At 38.8% G+C, this 27,102-nt stretch overlaps 1 protein-coding gene across 2 annotated transcripts in view; it reads right to left on the bottom strand.

Annotated features, from left to right (window-relative positions):
- The window catches only part of DNAH8 (dynein axonemal heavy chain 8), a 320,651-nt gene that overhangs the window by 172,833 nt on the left and 120,716 nt on the right, over positions 1-27,102 (bottom strand). For both annotated transcript variants that reach the window (XM_049715770.1, XM_004267646.3), the window contains 8 exons: positions 25,186-25,349; positions 23,948-24,050; positions 22,831-22,935; positions 22,300-22,461; positions 11,487-11,711; positions 8,204-8,376; positions 6,194-6,372; positions 953-1,140 (listed from right to left, as the gene is read on the bottom strand). In XM_049715770.1, the coding sequence (XP_049571727.1) occupies positions 953-1,140; positions 6,194-6,372; positions 8,204-8,376; positions 11,487-11,711; positions 22,300-22,461; positions 22,831-22,935; positions 23,948-24,050; positions 25,186-25,349 (1,299 nt within the window). The remainder of the gene's footprint in view (positions 1-952; positions 1,141-6,193; positions 6,373-8,203; positions 8,377-11,486; positions 11,712-22,299; positions 22,462-22,830; positions 22,936-23,947; positions 24,051-25,185; positions 25,350-27,102) is intronic.

Raw genomic sequence — 27,102 nt, 5'->3', positions numbered from 1 at the left:
TTGAGACAGTACCAGAGTAAGGACATGTAAAGCATCCCCTGCCCTCTCCATCCGATACCATCAACCCGAAGTGGACATGGGGCATGAGAGAATAATACATCCTTGAGGTTTTAAACCACTAAAATTTGGGAGATTGTTATTGTAGCTTCCCCCCTGTCTGATACAATATATAAAATATTTAGCCCATCCCCTTACACAAAATTAGTGCTCAATGAACAGTAGCTATCTTTATTTTTAACATATCACTATTTTATCTTCTGTCTGGATTATTTTCACTACTCAAAAAAAAATTCATATAACAGGGACTATACTCTGACCCCTGGATTGTCAGTCATTTACCCACTAATACATGCTTACTTTTATTTGAGTCTGTAACAATTAAACCAATAAATTGCATTTAAAACCTATGTTCTTCAATCCCTTTTAAAATCGCATCAAAAAGTATAAAATACTTAGGAATAAACCTGACCAAGGAGGTGAAAAGAATGAAATAATGCCGTTTGCAGCAACATGGATGGGCCTAGAGATTATCATACTAAGTGAAGTAAATCAGACAGAGAAAGACAAATATCATATGATATCACTTATATGTGGAATCTAAAATATGATACAAATGAACTTATTTACAAAACAAAATCAGACTCACACAGACATAGAAAATAAATTTATGTTTACCAAAGGGGAAAGGGGGTGGGGGAGGGATAAATTAGGAGTTTGGGATTAGAGATACAAACTACTATATATAAAATAGATAAAAACAAGGTCTCAGTATATCACAGGGAACTATATTCAATATCTTATAATAAGCTATAATGGAAAAGAATATGAAAAAGAATATATACATATATAAAACTGAATCACTTTGCTGTACACCAGAAAGTAATACAACATTGTAAATCAACTATACTACTTCAATAAAAAATTTAAAAATATATAAAACCTATGTTCTCACCATTGTTAAGAAGATTCCAAATTCTGGATTTAAATCAACACAATCACCATCAGAAAAAATGAACTGTTTTTTTCTCTCTTTTCTTGCTGTCAAAACAATGTAAATTTGTTGGGCTGCCACTGATAATACAGGCAATTCAATTCTGTTAAACTCATCAAAACAGCCCCAAGAACCTGACTGTGCAAGACCTGGTATGAAAAACAGTTTATCTGGTGAGTTTTACTTTGTAATATATCTTCTTGACGGCAATCATTTCTCCAAAGCACTCTCAAACAATTTTATATTGAAATACAATCTATGTAAATTTCATACCTGGCTGTTTACAAAGACTTAGTTAATTCCAGTGATATACAAAGGTTTAATTATTTGTACATCATCACCAAAACAATGAAAACAGTACACTGCCAAAATGAAAGTATAGACACATCATTACACCAGGGATGCTGAAGGGTGACAAAAATTTGATTCAGTCTTGATGTGCCACCTCCAGTGGGGATGGGGGTGAAGCAGCCATAATAGTGGGGGAAATTAACAAAATAACGGATGCCCCGTCTGGGTCAGATCACTCTGTTCCTTTCTTGTTGCAATGAGAGAAGTGCCAGGAAACTAGGTGAGACAGTGAATGGTCAAAAGGATGTTTATTTACTTCTTACAAAACCCAGCAGGAAGGAAGACCTGGATATTGGGAACATTGCTCCTGTCTATTCTCTAAGGATGAAAACCTTCATTAATTTCAACTGCATGAAATGCTCTTCTTTCTTTTATTATTGCTTCCCCCCACCTACCCCCCACACACTTTTTCTTCTCTCTCCTTTGGGAATTTCCATTATGTGGATATTGGAACTTATATATCTATCCCCATGGCACTTAAATTTTTCTTTCAAACTTTCCATTTCTTTTTGCAATATACTCTCTTGGCTAGATATTCCAACTCAAGAGAGGTTTTTTGTTTTTTTCTCAGTTTTTATTTTCAATTTCTGATTATTCCAATTGTTATTCTTTTCATAGCAACTTATTTTTTCTTTAATTGGTTGTATGTGGTAAATTCTTGAATCTCTCTGAAACCATTAATCTTAGTTACTTTTGCATTTTCTTTGGTTTCCTCTATTAATCAGTTAAGTGGTCAGTAGGTCTCCTTGCTGTTTGTGAGTGCCTCCTTAATGCCTTCAAATATTGTATGATACTTGGTTATCTCTTCATATGTGTGTATTTCCTCATTCCAAATGCAAATTCCTGTTTGCAGGATGCATGGCTGCCTCTGGCGATTTGGGGGAAGGGAGGAGAGAGGCAGGAGAGCTTACCCTCTGGGTCTGGAGCATGAGGTCTGACCTGGTGCAGTGCTTGCCTCTCTGGCACAAGCCTCCACCCGGCACTGATCTTTGTCAGGACTCCCACTTCAGACCTTTAACATGGAGGAAAACTGCTGGAGATAGCCACTTCCTTTTCTTTTTCTCTGCTTTCTGCTATAGTTTTGGCATTCTAGGATTTACCTGGTGCTCTAGTCTGCTTCTCTCAACCATCTTCAACCCTTAAGCCAGGAGTGATCCACAGAAGAACTTTCTCTTTGATTAAAAAGTGGTTCTTTGGGTTTAATTTTTTTTAAAGGTCAGGCAATTATAATGAATAATGTAATGAATACCCACGTACCCACCTATCAAATCTTAACAATTCTGCTTCAGATTTCATCCTAAAGAATAAAATATTAGAACCACGGTTCAAGTCCATGTATGTCTCTCTTGGATCCACACTCCCTCCTTCTCCAGAGGTAACTTCTATCCTGAATTTGATGTCAATGGTTCCTATGCATGTTTTTAAACTACTGCTCTTATGCATGTATTCACAAACGCTACGTACCTTGCTCGTTCAAAATTTGTTGTGTGTGTATCTATTTTTCTATATATCTATAAAATACTGTACATATACAGTATAAATACATACAGTATATAATCAAATTAATACATTTGATTTATTTGCGGTTCTCTGAAGCAGTGCTGCCAACTTACACACACAGAAGAAGTACCAAGGGTTAGTTTCTACACACCCTTACCAACAGTGGTTTGTCAGACTTGTTGATTCTTACCAATTGGCAAGAGTGAGAATGCTATCCCATTATTGTTTTGCATTTCTTAATGATTTGAAGAAAATCTTTCTTTCTTTTTCTTTTTTTTTTTTTTTTGGGTCACGCCATGTGACATGAGGGATCTTAGTTCCCCAACCAGGGATTGAATTGACCCCCTGCCCCCTGCAATGCAAGCGCAGAGCCTTAACCACTGGACCGCCAGGGAAGTCCGAAGAAAATCTTTCTTAATGCTGGATATTAATCTTTTGTCAGCTATACAGGTTAAAATATCTTCCCTCAGTCTGTAGCTTATTTTTTTCTCCTTCTTAGAGATGTATCACAAAAGACTGTAAAATTATATATATATATGTATACACACACACACACGCACAACTGACCCTTGAACAACACAGGGGTTAGGGGCATGGACATTCCACACAGTCAAAAATCGATACATAACTTTGCAGTCAGCCCTCCCATATCCACAGTTCAACATCTAGGTATTCAACCAACCTGATATCGTGTAGTACTGTAGTATGTATTTAGTTTTAAAAAATCTGTGTAGGGCTTCCCTGGTGGTACAGTGGTTAAGAATCCGCCTGCCAATGCAGGGCACGCGGGTTCGAGCCCTGGTCCAGGAAAATCCCACATGCTGCAGACTAAGCCCGTGTGCCACAACTACTCACCCCGAGGGCCACAACTACTGACCCCGAGGGCCGCAACTACTGAAGCCCGCATGCCTAGAGCCCGTGCTCCACAAGAGAAGCCACCCTATGAGAAGCCCACACACCGCAAGGAAAAGTAGCCTCCGCTCGCTGCAACTAGAGAAAAGCCCGTGCACAGCAACAAAGACTCAGTGCAGCCAAAAAGTCAATAAATTAATTTTTAAAAAATTTGTGTATAAGTGGACCTGCTCAGTTCAAATCTGAACTGTACAATGTATATATATCCAACAGGCAGGTAATTAAAGATAAGAGCTGGATGAGCAATCCCATGGTATCTATTACAGGGATATTCTCTTACCCTGTTTAAGTGTATTAATCTTTTCTCTGTAGTTTGTAATTTTTGTATAAAAAGTCCCTTTCTACTCTGAGAACAAAGATATTTGCCTTTATTACCTTCTAAAAGCCATATATGTTTTGCCTACCACATTTAAGCCTTTAATCCCCAGAACTGATTTTTATACAGTTATAGGGATCCAATTTTTATATATGTAGGGATCCAATTTCCCTTGTTAAATATTAATCATCTATTGTACCAGAAAGACTTATTTCAAAGTCTATCTCTTCATCACTGGTTTTCAATACCACCTTTTCCATATGTCAAGTGTCCCTGGCCTATTTCTGCATTCTCTACCATATTCCACTGGTCTATTTATCAACCCCTACACAAATACCACACTCTCTTAATTATGTGCTAAACGATATCTTTCTGAAATTTTCATTTTCTTTTTTTTTGTGCATGCTTAATTAAATTAAAATTTATTTTGTGTGTTGACTTCATATTCAAGTGAACTTGCTAAATTCTACTTTCTATAGTTTTGTTGAATTTTCTTTACTGTCTACCGTATCATTGGTAAATAACTATATTTTATATTTATTTCTTTCCAGTCTTTGTATTTTTGTTGTCGCTATTGTTGTTGTTCCTTACTGCAACTGGGCAGGATACAGAATACAGTGATAAGTAGAACTAATAGTAATGGAAATCCTCGTCTTATATCTCCTCTCAAAGAAAATGCTTTCAAATTTTCAATAGTATGATGTTTGCTGGGGATGCCCTTTATCAAGTGAGCTATGTGGATGGATATCTGGGAGAAGAATCTAAGGAATAGCAATCATATGGAGGAGGGAGTGTACTTCAGGATGTTTGGGAAGCATCACAAAGGTCAAAGTGGCTGTAGTAGAGAGAGTGAGGGGACAGTATCAGGAGATGAGGTCAGAAGGTCACAGCAATGCAATGGGGAAGGAGCAGGTGTGACTGTATAAAACAATACAGAACCATCGTAAGGATTTCGGCTCTTATTCTAAGTGAGGCCAGTGCCCAGCTTTCAGCAGAAGAGTGTCATGATCTGACTTACAATTGGAAGGAACCAGTTCTGAGATTAGAATGGAGAGCACAAGGGTAAACTCAGGGAGACCAATTAGGAGGCTTATTGGAGTAGTACTGGTGAGAGATGATGATTGGCATGAACTAGGATGATAGCAGTGGGGATAATAGAAGGTGGCTGGTGTTGGCTGTATTTTGAAGGTAGAGCTAATAGTGTTTGCTGACAGTTGGATGTGAGTATGAGAGAAAGAGAGCTGTAAAGGATAAGTCAAAGATTTGTGTGTAAGTATCTGGAAGAATGGAGTGGGTGTTTAGTGTGTCAGGAAAGGCTGAGGAAGAAGTAGATACAGGGAGGGAAGACCAGGAGTTTGGTTTTGGATACAGTGAATCTGGACCTGTTAAGATATTTAAGTGGTGAGCTAAAGATGTAAATTTGATCATTTAGAGAGTATTTAAAGTTTGGGTCTGCATGCGATCACCAAAAGAAGACCACAGAGCACTGAGTTCTAAGACTGAAGTGCTCTCTCATCTTTTTTCTTTGTCCATCTGAAACCACCTGCTATCTATCTTTCCAGATATTCTCAAAATTTCCCATCTGCTGGTGCCCCCCACTTCTTGTTTTCTAGCATTACCATCCTTTTTAAAAATCTTTCAGGAATTCCCTGGTGGTCCAGTGGTTAGGATTCCATGCTCTCACTGCAGAGGGCCCGGGTTCGATCCCTAGTAGGGGAACTAAAATCCCATAAGCCACACAGCGTGGCCAAAAATAAGTAGATAAATAAATAATAAAAATCTTTCATTTCAATGGGATTTAATGCAGGAAGGGAAGTCACATGTGTAATCAGTTTGCTATCCTGATCTTATCTCCTCCACCATTGTTTCAGGCAGTAATAAATTGATTCCATTTTCATCATCTAATACACATTCAACTCATGGACTGTAATGCCAGCAATAGTACTGAACAATATTAAATTGATGATATCCAGCCATCCTGACCCAGAAAAATGGCAATAACATATGCATCAACCTATATTAATTTTGGTCATGTGGGATACTATCATTTTAGACTTCTATCAGAAAATAACATTTAACTGCAATAAAAGTAAATTCACCAAAAATAAGTGTTTGACACTTGCCTTTGAAAATCCTTCCTAGCCCCCTGAAATCCATTTGATCTGAGCAGTTAAACACGACCACATATTTTCCCAAGCATCTTCCCATGTCTTTCGTAGTTTCTGTTTTGCCAGTGCCTGCAGGTCCTGCTGGAGCCCCTCCCATGTTCATTCCCAAAGCTTGTGCCAAAGTGATATAGCATCTGCGAAAGTGAATGAGACAAAGCATTGTGAATATGGGATAACACATGTTACAGTAAAGCACAAGCAAAAGTCCAGTGCGATTGGAATGAGCCTGTTGGTTTTAGAATTTGAGCAGCCCACATAAGAGACAGGCAACCAAACAAGGCTGGAGTATCTGATATTCATTAGAAGTAATACAGTGTTCGCAAAAACGCTCAACTCTGACGTAAAAAACCTGTAGGCCTTCCTTCCATTGTGGTCACGATAAATCCCAAGTCAGAGAACCAAATAAGCAGCACTGTACTGGCAGATGTTTAACAATGGGATCTCCAGGAACAAAAATAAATCTGATTTTTTTTTTTTGGCCGTGCCACATGGCATGTGGGATTCTAGTTCCCTGACCAGGGATCGAACCCGTGCCCTCTGCAGTGGAAGCGTGGAGTCCTACCAGTGGACCGCCAGGGAATTCCCTAAATCTGATTTTTATGTCTGCTGATTTCTGTGGCATAACTACTTCCACCATGGCTGATAACAAGCTACCAATGTGATAGCACAAAACTGGGGAGGGATGCATGACGTTGGCTCTTGCATGCCGGTACAAGCCAGCTCCAGCACACCATTGCAAGTAAGTCATTTTACTATGAAATGTTTTGCTCGTTTAGACACATGTAAAGAACAATATAATGAATCTCCTTGTATCCCTAATCCAGCTTCAGTTATATTTACTTCAGATCTAAGCAAACTTAGTAAAGCTTCATAAGACGTGAAGCTTTATAGGTAAACACCGATTGAAGGGAAAACACCCTGAAAATTTTACGCTGCGATGGGACTGGGCATATAAAGGGAGGTTGGATGAGTCTAGAGGAGGTTGAAGATATAATTTGGCTGTATCATAATTTTACCTGGAGGCAGCCCTGTTTAAAGTAACAGCAGAATTCATTGTTCTATGACCCAATTTAAGTCAATTCTACAAACGTGTATTGTCTTCTATGCACAGCATGTGGAACCAGGAAATTGCGGGACATATAAAGATGAAAAAAACCCAGCTCTTGTCTAGTGTCCTATATTGGAAAGAAGGGTGAGGAGATCTGCCGTTGACTGATTATTCAGACCTGGCCAAGAAACATCACTTTAGGTAGTAATTTCCACATTTGAAAAACCAGGAGACTAAACTAGACCACCTCCAAGGTCCTTTCTTTCTTTGCAATTCTAATGACCCCCTTTATGGTTCTAGAGACATTTGTCCATCTTGCAATCTAAACTTCATTACTAAATTACTCATAGTCAACATTCAAGCGTCCTTTTACTCTTTTATCTTTTTCTATTTCATAAAAATGTAATGTATATGTGCATTTAACTAACAATGATGGTTGTTTCATTGTTAGACTTTGATGAGCTAGTACGGACCCCACACGACAGCAATGCTTTTGCTAACATTTCAAGTGCAATTTTTTAAAATTAATTAATTTATTTATGGTTGCCTTGGCTCTTCGTTGCTGTGTGCAGGCTTTCTCTAGTCGCGGCGAGCCAGGGCTACTCTTCATTGCGGGGCGCGGGCTTCTTACTGCCGTGGCTTCTCTTGTTGCACAGCACGGGCTCTACGCAAGTGGGCTTCCGTAGTTGTGGCTCGCGGGCTCTAGAGTGCAGGCTCAGTAGTTGTGGTGCACAGGCTTAACTGCTCCGTGGCATGTGGGATCTTCCCGGACCAAGGCTCAAACCCATGTCCCCTGCACTGGCAGGCAGATTCTTAACCACTGCGCCACCAGGGAAGTCCCTCAAATGCAATTTTAAAACAATTTTAAGCACATGACTTAATTACAAAAATGGAATAATAAAAATGGAGTTTCCTACCTATCTGTTAATGGAGTGATAACAAGACGATCAGTGCATCCCAGAAATTCATTCTGGTAAATAAAATCAACATCTGTAATAGACACCACTGTTTGATCCAAATCTTCCTTGAAGTAAAATCTACTCTGTTTTAGCCATTCAAAATCAGTAACTGATTTGATATGCATTTTTACCTTAAAAACATGAAATACAAAGAGATTAGTACTGCATTGCAGTAGCATAAAACACAAGCATATGGGCAGTTTTTATTCATTCATTCACGAATTGATTCTCATTCATTTAACATATATTTACTGAGGCCCTCCTTGGGCCTGACACTGTGATGGGTGAACAAAGACAGACATGGTTCCTGCCTTCTGGAGCTGACAGAAGAGCACAGAAGACAATCAGATAAACAAGTAGTTGCAATAAAGTAGGAAAAGAAACTCAGGGTAATGAAATTATGTAGCAAGAAGACCTCACCTAGTGTAGAAAGTCTGAGGGGGATACTTGGAGAAAGAAACATCTAAACTAAACCCTGCAATAATAGTAGGAATTAGCCAGGGAAATAAAACAGAAGGGGTGATGGAGGTGTGGGAGGGCAAAACATTCTAGATGAAGATCCAGCATGTTCAAGAAACTGAAAGAAGTTCAGTACAGCTGAGGCATCCAGGACTCTGGAGAAAGAGTGAGAGCTGAGGTTTCACAGGGCAGAGGAAAGAGGTTGGGCATTGTTCTCATGGCAATGGGAAGCCATGAGAAATGGGAAGGGATTAAGCAGAGAAATGCATGGTCATGTATGCACACATGACTTCTTGCACCAGCACTGTGGCCAAACCAATCAATCTGCCCAGTCATCAGCTTATACCCGGGGGCAAGAGGTGCTGGGCTCCTACCACCAGGGATGCAACAGATAGAAACCGGGTGAGCACGTTTAGGAACAACATCTCACCGCCACCACGTTCCACAGTGCTTCATGACTTTGCATCAGCAAACCTGGAGAAACCCCAGTCCTGCCCACTCAGGGGAACCAACACAGGAAGTGGCAAGTGGTCCCCTTCACTGCTCCGCAACCCAGGGCCCACTTCCAGGTCACTCGACACTAAAAAACAGACTCTGGCAACTGTACAATGCTCAGTTCTCCATCTAATCAAGTCTTCATGCTATTTACCATCTTGCATTTTGTTGTTTCATTGTATATGATCTTGCTTCCCCCTCCAGTTAAGAACTCCTATCTTCCCTCTTGAAATGCAGTTTGTATTCATCATCTTAAAAGAGCTGCTTTCAGGTAACATAGTCCAGTACCGCCCCCAGGGACTCTGTTCTCTAACACAGGACCCTCAGTCATGGAGATGCGGTCAGCTAGCTACTTTCAACAATCCAATAAGATGGTAAAGAGGGGGTGGAGGAGGAAAAAGTAAAGAAGAATAGCTAATATTTACTGAGTTGTTACTGTAAATCAGTCTATTCTAAGCATTAGACATGGGAAGATAAAATGCATATATGCTGGCCATGAGATCTCATTTTACTTGGAATGCAAACTGACCATGAGTTCAGTAGCAATTAAGAAAAAAAAAAAGTTTCACAGTCTTAATTGTGTGTATATTTTCTTTTAAAAAATCCATTCTGTACAGAAAGTAAAGATGTGCTGAGCATTTTGATTTTAAAAAGAAATTTCTTCCATGAGATGTCAGCTTTAAGAGCCAGTGAGAGATGTATAGATATCCTCAATAGTACATTCATAGCAGGTATAGTAATGGATTCCATATGAACGTTTCTTGAAGTGGACTTCAAGGAAAGCCAAAGTATAATGGTAATTGCAATTCAGTGAAAGCAAATCTGTAGAAGGCCAAAGCAATATGGTCTAAGTATGCAGCTTTTTGATGGTTAGCTTGAACCAGAGAAATCCAAGAACAGTGTTTCTGGAACTTTAATACACATATGAATCACCTGGAAATCGTACTGAAATGCAGATTATGGTTCAGTAGGTCTGGTGGGGAGGCTGAATATTCTGCTTTTCTAACAAGCTCCTAGGTGAGGCCCAATGCAGCTGATTGTCATACAACACTTTGAGAAAGAAGGATCTAGATTACAGGGGAATAGACAGACTACATGTCCTTCAATCTTCAATAAATACAACTTATCTGATCAGAACTTCTGATACAAATTTGAAACAGATAGCCTGGGATCATAGTCTCTAAAAAAGCACCCCAGGTTGCATGAATTATGTGTCTCTGATGAAGAAAAAAGAGGCCTAAAAGATAGATAAAATCAAATAGAATAAGTCAGTGGTAGTTAAAGACAAAACTAGTCAAATGGTGCAATATCAAAGCCACCTGGGGCCCCTACACCATAATAGATAACTACTGCTCAAGACCACTGGTTAGGGTTCTATTTCCAAAGGGAATTCAAATATCATTCCTCTTACTCCCACCCTGCAGAACTTTGCCCAAAGCAAGCCCATGATGCCCTGTTGGACACTATCAGTTGAACAGCCGTGAGAGTTCCCTGAAGCTTGGTTCTATTCAATCTGGACTTCTTTCACAGTTGGCTCATCTGTTGGAAGAGGTAATCTAGAAGACATGACCGCAGGCTGACCCAAGAGCTGGATGGACACAGGCAATTGGAGGATCCTCATCCCCTTCCCTGTCCTTGGAACGGGCATTCTGCCCACTGTTCCCACAGTGGGGCTGTTTTCAAGGATGCAGCCTTGAGACAGCAATGTGTTGTTGAGACCATCTGGATGGTATATGTGACAGTTAAGGCCTCTATATAAACTTAGAAACTACTTTGGCAGACAAATGCAGAGATCTGCTCTGCTCGTGGCTGTCCAAGACAAGCCTCATGAGTAAACTTCCTGGCTTATTAAAACTTCCACCTACCAACCTGGAGTAACATGTCTCTCTCTTCAGGCTCTCCTTGCCCTCTCTGTACAGGGGCCAAGTTATGAACTAACATTATCATAACTCATGACCAAGCCCACCTAAATTATATCACATCCCTGGTTATTGGTTTAATGAAACAATTAGTTCAAATCACATCAGTTGATTCCAGACTTTCAGAATGCCAAAGGTGAATATACACATATGATTGTTAAAACTTCCAAATACAGATATTTGTAGACATCGTATAGTTGTCTACAACTATACAACTATACTGGAGAGTTGTGAAAAAGGACCAAGCAGATGGAAGGTTCATATAAGTTAAGAAATACATATAATACTTAAATGTTCATTATTAGAAGCACTAACTTATTAATTAGTATACTAAATTATTTTAAATTAAGAAAAAAATGATACTTTACCAAGTCATCAAAAATATCTCTCTGATGCACATGGATGGTAATTAGAGTTTCAAATTTCACTCTATCAAACTTGCTTAGGTCATGTGTTGTCTGACCAATTAGAGTATTTAGAATATCCAAAAATTTCTGATTGGTCACTTGCATGATTTTCCTGTCATCTTTTGCATTATTTAAAGCCTCTTCTGAATCATGTGTCCACAACATCTGAAGTCCCAGAAGCCCAACCTACAAATCCAGAAGACAAATAAATTTACCAAATATTTAAAGCACATCTGCAATAAAATTTAGTGGTCACTTAGTCACATAAAGGTGAACAGTCTTACTGATTTTAAACTAAAAAAGGGACATGCATTTTTCTACTCCCAAAGGGTAAAAACATTTAAAGTTCAAACTATTGATTATTTAATTATTTCAATGTCGACAGATAAATAATAATTTGAACAATTGCTATGATTTATGGAATTATATGTACGTTAATGGAAGATGCTTGGGAAATTTTTCTACAGAGGGCCTGAGGCCCATATACCTTCATACAGTGATTTTTCTTTCTCAAGAAAAGAAATGGAATTAATACATACTGTGTATTTTTCTTCAGCAGGGTTTTGCAAAGGTTTCTTTGCATCTTCTAAAAAGGATATGCTGCCTATCTCTTTTCTTAATCTCACACTCCCTCTAATATCCATATCTTTATCTACATCTACTTCTCTGTCTATGTATTTATCTACAAGAGAGACAGAAAGTGAGAAGGGGAAAAGCTTGTCCTTTGTCTCCTGATGAAGGCATAAGGAAACTGTGAGTGGACTGTCACCTTACCTACAATTTCTGCTGCAGAAAAGGAAATAAAAGTGGTCAGAACATGCCCTACCCTCACCCCCTCACTGCAACAATTGTCCCTTTGGGAGCTTTTGTTCATCCCCAGAGTCAAGCAACAGATCCAAGATCATTTGGACCAAAAAGGAATTCCATATCTGGCAGGGGAAGGAAAGTGTGTGAGGGAATGCGGGTACTGCAGGCATGGCATTCGACGTAGGTAAAGCAGGAATAAAACCCTTTCCTTATCCCTGCTTCCTCTGGAACTTCAATAATTTTCCTGCTAGAGTAGTGGCCAATCCTGGGGTCTGCAGGTAAAGATAAATGAAGCACCTGGCTGAGAGGAGTAATGGGATGTAGAGGAAATAGCTGCTGTCAGGAAGCTCCCAAGAGCAAGCAGATTCTATTTGCACAAAGCAAAGAGAAACAGTACAGAAACAATAGTGTAAGGCTTTCTTGATTTAAAGACCAAACAGACTTGCAGACCCTGCAAAATCACTACATAGAGGTATATTCTAAAAACTGATCTTTAAAATGATAACTATCCTGATATCTCTTGCACCCGTGGCCGCTGGCTTCCCTGCACATTTGGTACCGCTGGGGCTCCCACAACCCAAGCAGCCATACCACCTTTGCACCCTGTCCTCACTGGGTCAGACCCAAGTGCTTCAAGGCAGCCCCAGGAGCAGACTCCTGTGGATGGCCCACACACAGAGGTGGGATAAAATCAAAGCTGAACCCCAGGGGTGGGGCGACCAAGGAAGAGGATCGAAAATCTTCCCATTAGCTGCATAAGCTGCAGATTAAATCCCCACAATCAGCTAGGTAGAACCTGCACCCATGGAATATCTGAGTCGACAATGAGAGCTCCCACATATGAAAACAGTCTAGCGCTGGCAGCTGTGGACTTTGGGGGCAGCACATGCAGGAACTGGGCCAGATCAGAGCCTGAGTGGTCCCCACAGGGCACACAACAGGTCCAGAGAACAGCCCAGAGGCAGTGGAGGGCCTCTTGGGGAGGTGGAAGTGGGCTGTGGCTCACAGCAGGAGCAAGGACACTGACAGCTTAGATAACATTATTATTGCTATTATTTTTATTATGTTTTGATTTGTTCTGTTGTTGGTTCTTTTTTTGGTTGTTCTTGTTTTGTTGTTATTAGTCTTATTTAGTCTTTTGGGATTTTCTTGTTTTTTAACATATCTTTTATCTTTTATTAATTTTTTAATATATTTTTACTTTGCTTTTCAGTTGTTCTGTGTTCTCCCTTTTTTCTTCTTTTTCTTTAATGTATTTTTTTATTTTTTTATATTTCTGTTTCTACTTCGCTTTGCTTTTCTTCTGTGTTTTTTCCCTTTTTTCTTTTTTAATCATTTCTGTCAGTTTTTGTTTCTTTGCTGTATTCTTCAGTTGGCACTCTGCTCTGGTTTTGTTTTGGGGCTTTTTGTTTCTGTTAGTTTTGTTTTTAATTGTTTGATTTCGTTTTCAGGTTCTTTTGTTTGTCTGGTTGTTCTCTTCCTTTTTGTTTTATTTTGTTCTGTTTTTGTTTCTTTTGTATGTGTGTGTTTCCCTGTTTCTCCTTGTTTGATTTTGCTTTTACCACATGTCTGGGGTTTCATTTGTCTTTTATGTCTTTTTTTTTTTTTTTAAATCCCCTTTATTGCCATAATGAGCAACTTGCACGGTCTTAGTTCCCTGGCTGGAAGTCGGCCTGAGCCTCTGGGGAGGGAGCGCTGAGTCCAGGATGCTGGACCACCAGAGAATTCCCAGTCCCAGGGAATGTTAAGCAGTGAGAGCTCTCCAGGAGGCCTCTGTCTGAATACAAGACTCCATTCTACTGCCTGCAGTTCCCAGTGCTGGACACCTCAGACCAAACAACAAACAAGACAGAGACACAAACCCACCCATCAGCAGACAGGCTACCTAAAGTCATACTAAGTTCACAGACACCCCAAAACACACCACCTGACAGGGCCCTGCCCATCAGAGGGAAAAGACTCAGCTCCACCCACCAGAACGCAGGCACCAGTCCCTCCCATCAGGAAGCCTACACAAGCTACCGGACCAACATCAGCATCAGGGTCAGAGAACAGAAGCAAGAGGAACTACAGTCCTGCAGCCTAGGGAAAGAAGACCTCAAACACAGTAAATTAGACAAAATGAGAAGACAGAGAATTATCTTGCAGACAAAGGAGCAAGATAAAAACCCACAAGACCAAAAAAATAAAGAGGAAATAGGCAAACTACCTGAAAAACAATTCAGAGTAATGATAGTAAAGATGATCCAAAATCTTGGAAAGAGAATGAAGGCATGGATCAAGAAGATACAAGAAATGTTTAACAGGGACCTAAAAGAACTAAAGAACAGACAATCAATGGTGAAATGAAAAATACCCTAGAAGGAATCAATAACAGAATAACAGAGGCAGAAGAAGGGATAAGGGAGCTGGAAGATAGAATGGTGGAAATAACTGCAGCAGAGCAGAATAAAGAAAAAAGAATGAAAAGAAATGAGGACAGTCTCAGAGACCTCTGGGACATTAAGCACACCAATATTTGAATTATAGGGCTCCCAAAAGAAGACGAGAAAAAGAAAGGGGCTGAGAAAATATTTGAAGAGATTATGGTTGAAAACTTCCATAACATGGGAAAAGAAATGGTCAGTCAAGTCCAGGAAGCCTAGAAAGTCCCATATAGGATAAATCCAAGGAGAAACACACCAAGACACATATTAATCAAACTATCAAAAATTAAACAAAAAGAAAAAATATTAAAGCATCAAGGGAAAAACAACATACAAGTTAATCCCCATAAGGTTAACAGCTGATCTTTCAGCAGAAACTGCAAGCCAGAGGGAGTGGCAAGACATATTTAAAGCGATGAAAGGGAAAAACCTACAACCAAGATTACTCTACCCAGCAAGGATCTCATTCAGATTCGACAGAGAAATCAAAAGATTTAGAGACAAGCAAAAGTTAAGAGAATTCAGCACCACCAAACCAGCTTTATAACAAATGCTAAACAACTCCTCTAGGCACGAAACAGAAGAGAAGGAAAAGACCTACAAAAACAAATCCAAAACATTTAAGAAAATGGTTATAGGAACATACATATCAATAATCACCTTAAATGTAAATGGATTAGGGACTTCCCTGGTGGCGCAGTGGTTAAGAATCCGCCTGCCAATGCAGGGGACACGGGTTCGATCCCTGGTCTGGGAAGATCCTACATGCCACAGAGCAACTAAGTCTATGTGCCACAACAACTGAGCCTGCGCTCTAGAGCCCGTGAGCCACAACTACTGAGCCCACATGCAACAACTACTGAAGCCCATGTGCTGAAGCCTGTGCTCCACAACAAGAGAAGCCACTGCAATGAGAAGCCCATGCACCACAATGAAGATCCAATGTGGCCAAAAATAATTAAATAAATAAATTTTTTAAAAATGTAAATGGATTAAATGCCCCAACCAAAGGACACAGACTGGCTGAATGGATACAAAAATAAGACCCATATATATGCTGTCTACAAGAGACCCACTTCAGACCTAGGGACACATACAGACTGAAAGTGAGGGGATAGAAAAAGATATTCCATGCAAAGGGAAATCAAAAGAAAGCTGGAGTAAGCAATACTCATATCAGACAAAATAGACTTTAAAATAAAGACTATTATAAGAGACAAGGAAGGACACTACATAATGATCAAGGGATCAATCCAAGAGCAAGATATAACAATTGTAAATATTTATGCACCCAACATAGGAGCACCTCAATACATAAAGCAGAGGCTAACAGCCACAAAAGGGGAAATCAACACTAACACAATAACAGAGGGAGACTTTAATGCCTCACTTACACCAATGGACAGATCATCCAGACAGAAAATTAATAAGGAAACACAAGCCTTAAATGACACATTAGACCAGATGGACTTAATTGATACTTATAGGACATTCCATCCAAAAACAGAATACACTTTCTTCTCAACTGCTCATGGAACATTCTCCAGGATAGATCACATCTTGGGTCACAAATCAAGGGCTTGGTAATTTAAGAAAATTGAAATCATATCAAGTATCTTTTCCGACTACAACACTATGAGACTAGATATCAAATACAGGAAAAAAACTGTAAAAGAAAAAAAAAACATGGAGGCTAAACAATATGCTACTAAACAACCAAGAGATCACTGAGGAAATCAAAAAATACCTAAAAGCAAATGACAATGAAAACATGATGACCCAAAACCTATGGGATGTAGAAAAGCAGTTCTAAGAGGAAAGTTTATAGCAATACAATCCTACGTCAAGAAACAAGAAAAATCTCAAATAAACAACCTAACCTTACACCTAAAGCAATTAGAGAAATAAGAAAAAAAAACCCAAAATTAGTAGAAGGAAAGAAATCATAAAAATCAGATCAGAAATAAATGAAAAAGAAATGAAGGAAACAATAGCAAAAATCAATAAAACGAAAAGCTGAACCTTTGAGAAGATAAACAAAACTGATAAACCATTAGCCAGACTCATCAAGAAAAAAAGGGAGAAGACTCAAATCAACAGATTTAGAAATGAACAAGAAGTAACAACTGACACTGCAGAAATACAAAGAATCATGAGAGATTACTACAAGCAACTCTATGCCAATAAAATGGACAACCTGGAAGAAATGGACAAATTCTTAGGAAAGTACAATCTTCCAAGCCTGAACCAAGAAGAGACAGAAACTATGAACAGACCAATCACAAGCACTGAAATTGAAACTGTGATTAAATATCTTCCAACAAACAAAAGCCCAGGCCCAGACGGCTTCACAGGCGAATTCTATCAAACATTTAGAGAAGAGCTAACACCTATCCTTCTCAAACTCTTCCAAAATATAGCAGAGGAAGGAACACTCCCAAACTCATTCAACAAGGCTACCATCACCCTGATAACAAAACCAGACAAAGATAACACAAAAAAAGAAAATTACAGACCAATATCACTGTTGAACATAGATGCAAAAAGCCTCAACAAAATACTAGCAAACAGAATCAACAACACATTAAATGGATCATACACCATGATCAAGTGGGGTTTATCCCAGGAATGCAAGGATTCTTCAATATATGCAAATCAATCAATGTGATACACCATATTAACAAACTGACAGATAAAAACCATAGAATAATCTCAATAGATGCAGAAAAAGTTTCCGACAAAATTCAACACCCATCTATGATAAAAACTTTCCAGAAAGTGGGCATAGAAGCAACCTACCTCAACATAACAAAGGCCATATATGACAAACCGACAGCAAACAAAATTCTCAGTGGTGAAAAACTGAAACCATTTCCTCTAAGATCAGGAACAAGACAAGGGTGCCCACTCTCACCACTATTTTTCAACATAGTTTTGGAAATCATAGCCACGGCAATCGGAGAATAAAAAGATATAAAAGGAATCCAAATGTCAAAAGAAGAACTAAAACTGGCACTGTTTGCAGATGACACGATACTATACATAGAAAATCCTAAAGGTGCCACCAGAAAACTACTAGAGCTAATCAACAAATTTAGTAAAGTCGTAGGATACAAAATTAATACACAGAAATCTCTTGCATTCCTGTACACTAACAATGAAATTTCAGAAATAGAAATTAAGGAAACAATCCCATTTATTATTGAAACAAAAAGAATAAAATACCTAGGAATAAACTTACCTATGGAGACAAAAGACCTGTATACAGAAAACTGTAAGACACTGATGAAAGTAATCAAAGATGATATAAATAGATGGAGAGATATACCATGTTCTTGGGTTGGAAGAATCAACATTGTGGAAATGACTATACTACCCAAAGCAGTCTACAAATTCAGTGCAATCCCTATCAAATCACCTATGGTATTTATCACAGACCTAGAACAAAAAATTTTACAATATGTATGGAAACACAAAAGACCCCGAATAGCCAAAGCAATCTTAAGAAAGAAAAACGGAGCTGGAGGAATCAGGCTCCCTGACTTCAGACTATACCACAAAGCTGCAGTAATCAAGACAGTATGGTACAGGCAGAAAAACAGAAATGTATATCAATGGAACAGGATAGAAAGCCCAGAGATAAACCCATGCACCTATGGTCACCTTATCTTTGACAAAGGAGGCAAGAATATACAATGGAGAAAAGACAGCCTCTTCACTAGTGGTGCTGGGAAAACTGGACAGCTACATGTAAAAGAATGAAATTAGAACACTTCCCAACACCATACACAAAAATAAACTCAAAATGGATTTAAAGACCTAAATCTAAGGACAGACTCTATAAAACTCTTAGAGGAAAACAGAGGTGGCACACTCCTTGACATCACAGCAAGATCCTTTTTGGCCCACCTCCTAAAGAAATGGAAATAAAAGCAAAAATAAATAAATGGGACCTAATGAAACTTAAAAGCTTTTGCACAGCAAAGGAAACCATAAACTAGACGAAAAGACAGCCCTCAGAATGGGAGAAAATATTTGCAAATGAAGCAACTGACAGAGGATTAATCTCCAAAATATTCAAGCAGCTCATGCAGCTTAATATCAATAAAAACAAACAACTCAATCCAAAAATGGGCAGAAGACCTAAATAGACATTTCTCCAAAGAAGACATACAGATGGCCAACAAGCACTTGAAAAGATGCTCAACATCACTAATCATTAGAGAAATGCAAATCAAAACCACAATGAGGTATCACCTCACACCAGTCAGAATGGCCATCATCAAAAAATCTACAAACAATAAATGCTGGAGAGAGCATGGAGAAAAGGGAACCCTCCTGCACTGTTGGTGGGAATGTAAATTGATACAGCCACTATGGAGAACAGTATGGAGGTTCCTTACAAAACTAAAAATACAACTACCATATGACCCAGCCATCCCACTACCGGGCATATACCCTGAAAAAACCATAATTCAAAAAGAGTCATGTACCACAATGTTCAGCGCCGCACTATTTACAATAGCCAGGACATGGAGGCAACCTAAATGTCCATCAACAGATGAATGGACAGAGATGATGTGGTACATATATACAGTGGAATATCAGCCATAAAAAGGAATGAAATTGAGTCATTGTTAGTGATGTGGATGGACCTAGAGTCCGTCATGCAGAGTGAAGTAAGTCAGAAAGAAAAACCAAATACCGTATATTAACACATATATATGGAATCTAGAAAAATGGTACTGATGAACCTACTAGCAGGGCAGGAATAGAGATGCAGACATAGAGAACAGACTTGTGGACACAGAGGAGGAAGGGGAGAGTGGGACGAACTGAGAAAGTAACACTGACATATATACATTACCATGTGTGAAATAGATAGCTAGTGGGAAGCTGCTGTATAGCACAGGGAGATCAGCTCGGTACTTTGTGATGACCTAGAGGGGTGGGATGGGGAGGGTGGGAGGGAGGCCCAAGAAGGAGGGGGTATGCAGGTATATGTATACATATAACTGACTCACTTTGTTGTACAGCATAAACTAACACAACACTGTATAGTAATTATAATCTAATAATGATGAGAAAAATAAAATGACTACCCTAAGTCACCAAGAAAAGCTTAAATTATGTTTTTCACTAGGTTTAAGAAGGCAGCAGACTTCACAGGGAAAACTGGAGGATGTTTCATTACAATAAAAAATAAAATAAGAATGCTCATTCTCATCAATATTATTTGATGCTTATAATAAGCATATTAAAAAATACTGAAAGGGACCACATGGAAATATTAAGTCATCATTTCCAAGTGGTGGAAAAATGGGAAATTTTTATTTTCACTTTCATATTCTTCAAGTTTTCCCCAATTTTTGCAACAAGGATCCATTGTGTTCATAATCTTAAAAACGTGTTTCAGAAGAAAACAGAGGTGAAATTTTAAACAATTTTAGATAAAAAATTAACATTGTATAATAGGCAAATTTATTTGGGAAACCTGCTTTATAAAATGCAATTTAGGGACTTCCCTGGTGGCACAGTGGTTAAGAATCCGCCTGCCAATGCACAGGACACAGGTTTGATCCCTGGTCCAGGAAGATCCCACATGCCATGCAGCAACAAAGCTCATGTGCCACAACTACTGAGCCTGAGTCCTAGAGCCCGTGAGCCACAACTACTGAGCCTGTGTGCCACAGCTACTGAAGCCCGCGCGCCTAGAGCCTGTGCTCCGCAACAAAAGAAGCCACCACAATGCGAAGTCCACGCACAGCAATGAAGAATAGTCCCTGCTCGCTGCAACTAGAGAAAGCCCGCACGCAGCAACCAAGACCCAACACAGCCAAAAATAAACAAATAAATAAATAAATTTATTTATTTTAAAAATAAATGAAATAAAATACAATTTAAAGAGTAATATATATATTGAATGAATATATTGAATGACTATATATTGAATGAATATAGAATGAATATATTTATATATTCATTACTCTTTAAAGCAATTTTTCCAGAAAACTGAAATTTGCCCACTACAATATTAAGATTTTTATCTAAAAATCTTTGTGTGTGTGTGTGTGTATATATATATATATATACACACATTAAATAAAGTCCTAAAAGTTAGTCAACTTTCCTACTATATTCTGTTCAACTTCACTGCTACTTTAAATTTGCTTTTCAACTTTTCCAACTTTAATCCTGTATCTCCTTCAGCGTATAAAGGGTGATCAAGCTTTCCTGAGAGAGAGAAAGTATGTTGATTTAGTCTAAGGAGCTATTTTTCTCAGCTTATCAAATAAGTATTTTATAAAGCTTTATCGCAAATGCTAATAAGAATATTAAAGTTTACCAAGGATATTATACAAAACAAAAACAATATTAAAATATTCTCTCCAGTGAAGGTTGATTTTATGTCTGTACTTCTGTCATTTGAATAATTTCATATCATTTCAGCTGCCTCCACTGTGTGTGCAGTAACATAGGATTTGGAGTTCAGGTTGGGAGGAGCAGCTGGGGAAGTAAAACCTGCCTATATTTTCCTTGGATAGCTCTTGCCTTCTATCCCACACTATCTCTGACCTAGATCACAAACCATCACTTTTCATTTATCTTGGCTGAAAATGTAATGGAACTGTTAGCTCTTCATTTTCTGTGCCCCATTTTAATAATACCTGGCACCTGACAATGCACTTCTAAGAGCCAAAGGGCAGGAGAGTTGTTCAAGAGAACACCTGCTCCGGCCTCTTCAAGGTCTTCTCTCTTTAAAACTTCGTCACATTTAACGTGGGACTTCCCTGGTGGTCCATTGGTTAAGAATCTGCCTTCCAAAGCAGGGGACGCAGGTTTGATCCTTGGTCGGGGAGCTAAGATCCCACATGCCACGGGGCAACTAAGCCCGTGCACCACAAGTAGAGACTGAGCCCACGCACTCTGGAGCCTGTGCACCACAAGTAGAGAGAAGCCAGCGTGCCACAATGAAAAATCCCACATGCCGCAACGAAGATCCCACGTGCCGCAACTTAGACCCGACACAGCCAAATAAATTAATTAATTTAATTAAATATTAAAAAGGAACTTAGTCGTATTTAACAAATTATGCCAATTTTTAATTATTTGAAGGCAAAATAAACAAAAGGCAAGGTGGATTTCATTTCAGAAAAAGATATGCTCCTTCCTTTCATATATGTCCATATCCATATCTATATCTGTGTCTATATTTATGTATGAATAGATATAGATAGACGGTTTTTATACATAGATAGGTGTCGCTTATACATAAGATGAAATTTCTCGTTAGTGCTTTAGTCTCAGTGTATATCCTCAATGATGGAAGAACAGTGGCAAATCCTCTTCTCAGGAATGGGATGGGTTGGCCTAGAATGGTGTAGGTGGACAAGCAAGTGGTCAAGCAGGTGGTTGGGGGCTGAGGGTGGGTGGGCCTCTCTAACTAGTTCTAAGCTTGAACAGCCTCCACATCATCAGGCTAACTGCCTCCTGCATATCTTTCCCCCTTATTTCGCTATTTAAATGTCATGTATTCTCACCTGTGCTGGAAAGTGATTGAGGAAAGGTAAGAGCTGAAATCCTGAATCACTGATTTGATAGAATGCAGATCTAATTATATTATGTAAGGACGACATCTGCATTTTTAACATGTCCAGAAGCCAAATCTCCACGGGACCTTTGGCCATAACAGGATTATCCAACTAAAAGATATATTACAAATACATTATAAATTGATAATAATCTGGTATTTTTACAAATGTCATAAATCAAAGTACCTCAGGCAAAGCAAACAATTTCATATAAAATATTTAAAACGTGAGTAAAATCAACTAATACTATACGTGGAAAGAACTATAAAGATCATCTGGTCTAAAACTTTCATTGTATAGATAATAAAATGAGCCTCAGAGAAGTTAAATGAGTTATCCAAACTAGTCTGTTACAAAGCCAGGGCTACAGAACTAAAACCCGACACCACTCCCCTCCCTTTCTTTCATAAGAGAATTGCATTCTCCTCAAATCTAAATTTTTAAAGAAATCCTAATAAAATTTTAACCAAGTTAAATTACAATAATTTTTTCTCCTTCTCTTGATATGACAGCCATGATACGATCATAGTCTTTTGCGTGAAAGGTCACCTCATTTATGTTGTCAGACACTGCAGGGAGATGTGGCTATAAGAAAGCACAAGACAGAGCAAACACATCATACATGACGTTAAACACAAAAGTCACTGAGATGTTTTTAAAAGCTTTACTATTTTTTATATTTGTAAGAGATTAAGAATTTACTTCATTGTCTCAAAAAAAAAAAGACTCTTCTTTGACCCTTGACTGACTTGGAAGCCCACTTTTAAAAATCCAGCCCTACAGAACGTTTCCTCCAAGACCTACAAATGCACCTCTTACATTATGGAGATTCGACTAGTAACTGTCATCTTCCTCCCGATGGACACTGAACCACATGGTTCCTGCCCTCTTCCCTCCCAGGGACAGCTCAGTCCTTCTCTCTTGGCTCTATGTCTGCCTTACACAGCTTCTACTTCCCTCCTTTCCTTTCTCATCCCCTCCACTCCCTGGAAACCAACAAGGAAGGTATTACTAGCTGTTTCCCAAATTCCCAAACCAGAAATGTCCCTGGGATGGGTGTTCCAGTGCCTCTCACACCCAGTTCTCTGTAGTTTTTCTCTTCCTCCTGGAAGTATTGCCCTTGGAAATGGCAATAAAAGCATTTGAGAAGCACTTGGGACAAAAAAAGGACAAATCCAAACCACAATCCCTATTTGATCTAAGAATATTTAGATTAAAATACTCATAACAATGAATTACATTTAGTGAGCACATACTGTGTGTCCAGAACTTTTCAATGAATTATCTCGTGTAATCCTTATGACTATCCCATGAGGTGGAAATGATTAATATCCTGATTTTACAGACGAGGAAACTGAGGCACAGGAAAATTAAGAAGCTGGCCAAGGTCACCCAGCTGGTGAGTTGCATAATCGGTGACTCTTGCCTCAGGCTGATGGGCTCCGAATACAAAGAAAATAAGACAGTTTATAACCAACATAATTTTTAATACTCTTCTTTCCTGACTGCACTTTTAAGACATTAACTTCATTTTTATTTTTTATCACATAGGCTGTGGAAAAAAAGGATTTAGGCAACAGATAATTAGATTACATACTTGTATGGTATGGGAATCGCTGGCTTGTCCAAGAATTTCCAGGAGAACTGGATCAGATACAAAGAAGAATCTTGGAAATAGTAATCGCTTCTTCTCCAAATACCTTTAAATAAAGTCACGTTACCAAATAATTTTTTCTGATTTATTAATTTTGGGGTTTTTTTTAGCCAAGACGCAATCACTAACATCAATAAGATAGTAGCAAACACCTACAGTCATTTCCCATTTGCCTCTGAAATGTTTGGTTAGAAAGAAAGTCCTGCTGCACCATGGATGGCACTTGGGAAAACAAGTGGAAATAAGAAAGTGACCCAGAGCAAGCCTGCTCCATCCTATCTTCTTTCTCATCACGAGCCCTCCTGCAACCTTTCTAAGAGTCCTGTGAACCTCGCGGCTTAAACCCAGGGGGAACACATAATTTACCTCCAAACCAGGACATTTTGAGAGAGGGGGGGGACAAATAGCCATTCAGCCAGGACACAGGCATAAATTTGGACAAACTAAGATATATCGTTACCCTGTTTCAAATAGAAATTGAGAATGAACTGCCTTTTAAGAAAACTATCTGTGAGTTTGTCTGGTTAATTGTTCTCTGAATGCACATCTCTACTCTATGCCTGTAGTGTGTTGACCGGTAGCCCCAAAAAGATATGTCCACGTCCTATTCCCTGGAATCTGTGAATGTGGCCTCATTTGCAAAAAGGGTCTTTGCAAATGTACCGACGTTAAGGATCTCGAGAAGAGATAATCTTGGATTATTCAGATGAGCCCTAAATCCAATGACAAGTGTCCTCATAAGAGACACACAGGAAGAGGAGAAGGACATATAAAGACAGAGACAGAGATTGGAGTTATACAGGCACAAGCCAAGAGCCACCAGAACCTGGAAGAGGCAAGGAAAGATTCTCCCTAGAGCCCTCAGAAGGTGCTGCTAACTTGATTTCAGACTTCTGGCCTCCAGAACGGTGAGAAAATAAATTTCAGTTGTCTTAAGCCACCCAGTTTGTGGTAATTTGTTACAGCAGCCCTACAAAACTAATACAATGCTGTAACTCACCCACCCTCAACTTGAAGGTGTCTTTTTTTGCAGAGAAATTAAATTTATGTGACATGTTAAATTCCTAACACCACCTCAACCATCACTACCAAACCAAAAATGCAGTCAATTCTACGAACTTGTTTGGGATAAAACACCATCACATATAAAAGGATAGGTAATTTAAAAATTAAACTCTTACCCTGTAAGTGACTTCTGACATACTTCTAATTGTTCATGTAAATGAGGTAAAAGCTGCCCCATCGTTTCATCTCCAACACAGCAACCAATCACATTGGGATTCTCATGAGCTCGCTGCATTATCTTTACCCATGACTTGTCAATATTCTGAAAACGTTTTGCTTCCTAAAAACAAAAGTAAAAGTTGGCATGTGGATAACTGAATGAAGCCAGGTCTTCACTTTGGCATCTCCTATAGTTCCTCAAACCAGCCTATTAGTCTCAGGCTACATAATTTAAAGGGGCAATTTTTTTTCATCTGAATTAACTCTGGAACAAGAGAACTGCTTATTGAAATGCTGCTCTATCACAATGAGGTTTATCGCTGATATTTTTCCTTACATTTAATACATTTTTCAAAGTGCCACATGATTAATGTGCAGAGCTATCATCTTAAATCGCAAATCTAGTCTTTCAGTATCCCAGGTGTTTTGGTTTGATGAGCAAACTGAAGAAGCATGAAAATAATTTGATCTCAGTATTTTGGAATAATTAAAGCTTAACAGTACCCCAGGAAAAAGAAAAAGAAAACAGTAAAAATCCAAAACAAGGCATTTTTGCAAATGAAAACTGTTTACCATGGATGATATTAAGCTTTGCATTCAATTTTTTAAAATGCTTTTAGAAACTGGCATAATCTTGCCTCTGTTAAAACTTTTAAGTGCACTTTTAAAAAATAAAACTTTCTGATTAAAAATGATTTATGTTTTTAAAATGTGTTACAAAGGGAAACCAGCTATTTTCAAAATGCTTTATCCTTGATTTTTAATCTATAGTCATGCCATAGGTATGGAAATTCAAAAGAGTAGGCTTAGGGGACTTCCCTTGTGGTCCAGTGATAAAGAATCCACCTTCCAATGCATGGGACACAGGTTTGGTCCCTGGTCGGGGAAATAAGATCCCACATGCCGCGGGGCAACTAAGCCCACGCGCCACAACTACTGCGCTCACACACGTCAACGAGGGAGCCCGCGTGCCGCAAACTACAGAGCCCACACACCCTGGAGTCCCTATGCCACAACTAAAGAGAAGCCCTGCGCCGCAACAGAGAGGCCCCGCGCCGGCAACGAAAGATCCCGCACGCCTCAACAAAGACCCCGCGTGCTGCAACTTAAGACCAGATGCAGCCAAAAAAAATTTTTTTAAATAAGTGTTTAAAAAAAGAAAGAGTAGGCCTAATTTTATAAGAGGAAAATTACCTTCATAGAATAATTATTAGTAAGTTACTGGCATTCATTTAAAAGGTCCCATAAAGCTGTTTTAAAGAATTTGTTACAGGCTTCTAAGGCTAAGTTTCCTTGCCTCATGTTTCTGATCTACTATTAGTTAACAACTTACTAATAGTTAATTTGTGTTTACAGAATACAGATTATTTTAACTTTTACTCTCAGAGGAATAAGTCTAATTCTAAGAAGAGATGAACTATTATAATTTAATAGTACCATATTCAAATGTACCTCTTCAGACAACCTGAGATTTGAAAATTATGTGAGTTTCTTGTTTCTACTAATGTAAATCAAAGGTCAGCACTTTTTAAAAAAAACTTCTTTGTAAAGGGCAAGATGCTAAATATTTTAGGCTTTGTAGGCCATATGGTCTCTGTTACAACTATTCAACTCTGCCATTGTAATGCTAAAGAAGCCATAGACAGAACATAAATGAATGCACATGGCTGTATTCCAATAAAACTGTACTTACAGAAACAGGTGGGACTTCCCTGGTGGCACAGTGGTTAAGAATCTGCCTGCCAATGCAGGAAACACGGGTTTGATCCGTGGTCCGGGAAGATCCCACATGCCACGGAGCAAATAAGCCCGTGCTCCACAACTACTGAGCCTGTGCCCGAGAGCCCGTGCTCCACAACAAGAGAAGCCACAGC

The sequence above is a fragment of the Orcinus orca genome, chromosome 10 (genome assembly GCF_937001465.1).
Source record: "Orcinus orca chromosome 10, mOrcOrc1.1, whole genome shotgun sequence".
Taxonomy (NCBI): Eukaryota; Metazoa; Chordata; class Mammalia; order Artiodactyla; family Delphinidae; genus Orcinus; species Orcinus orca.
This window is presented reverse-complemented; position numbering and strand designations above follow the sequence as displayed.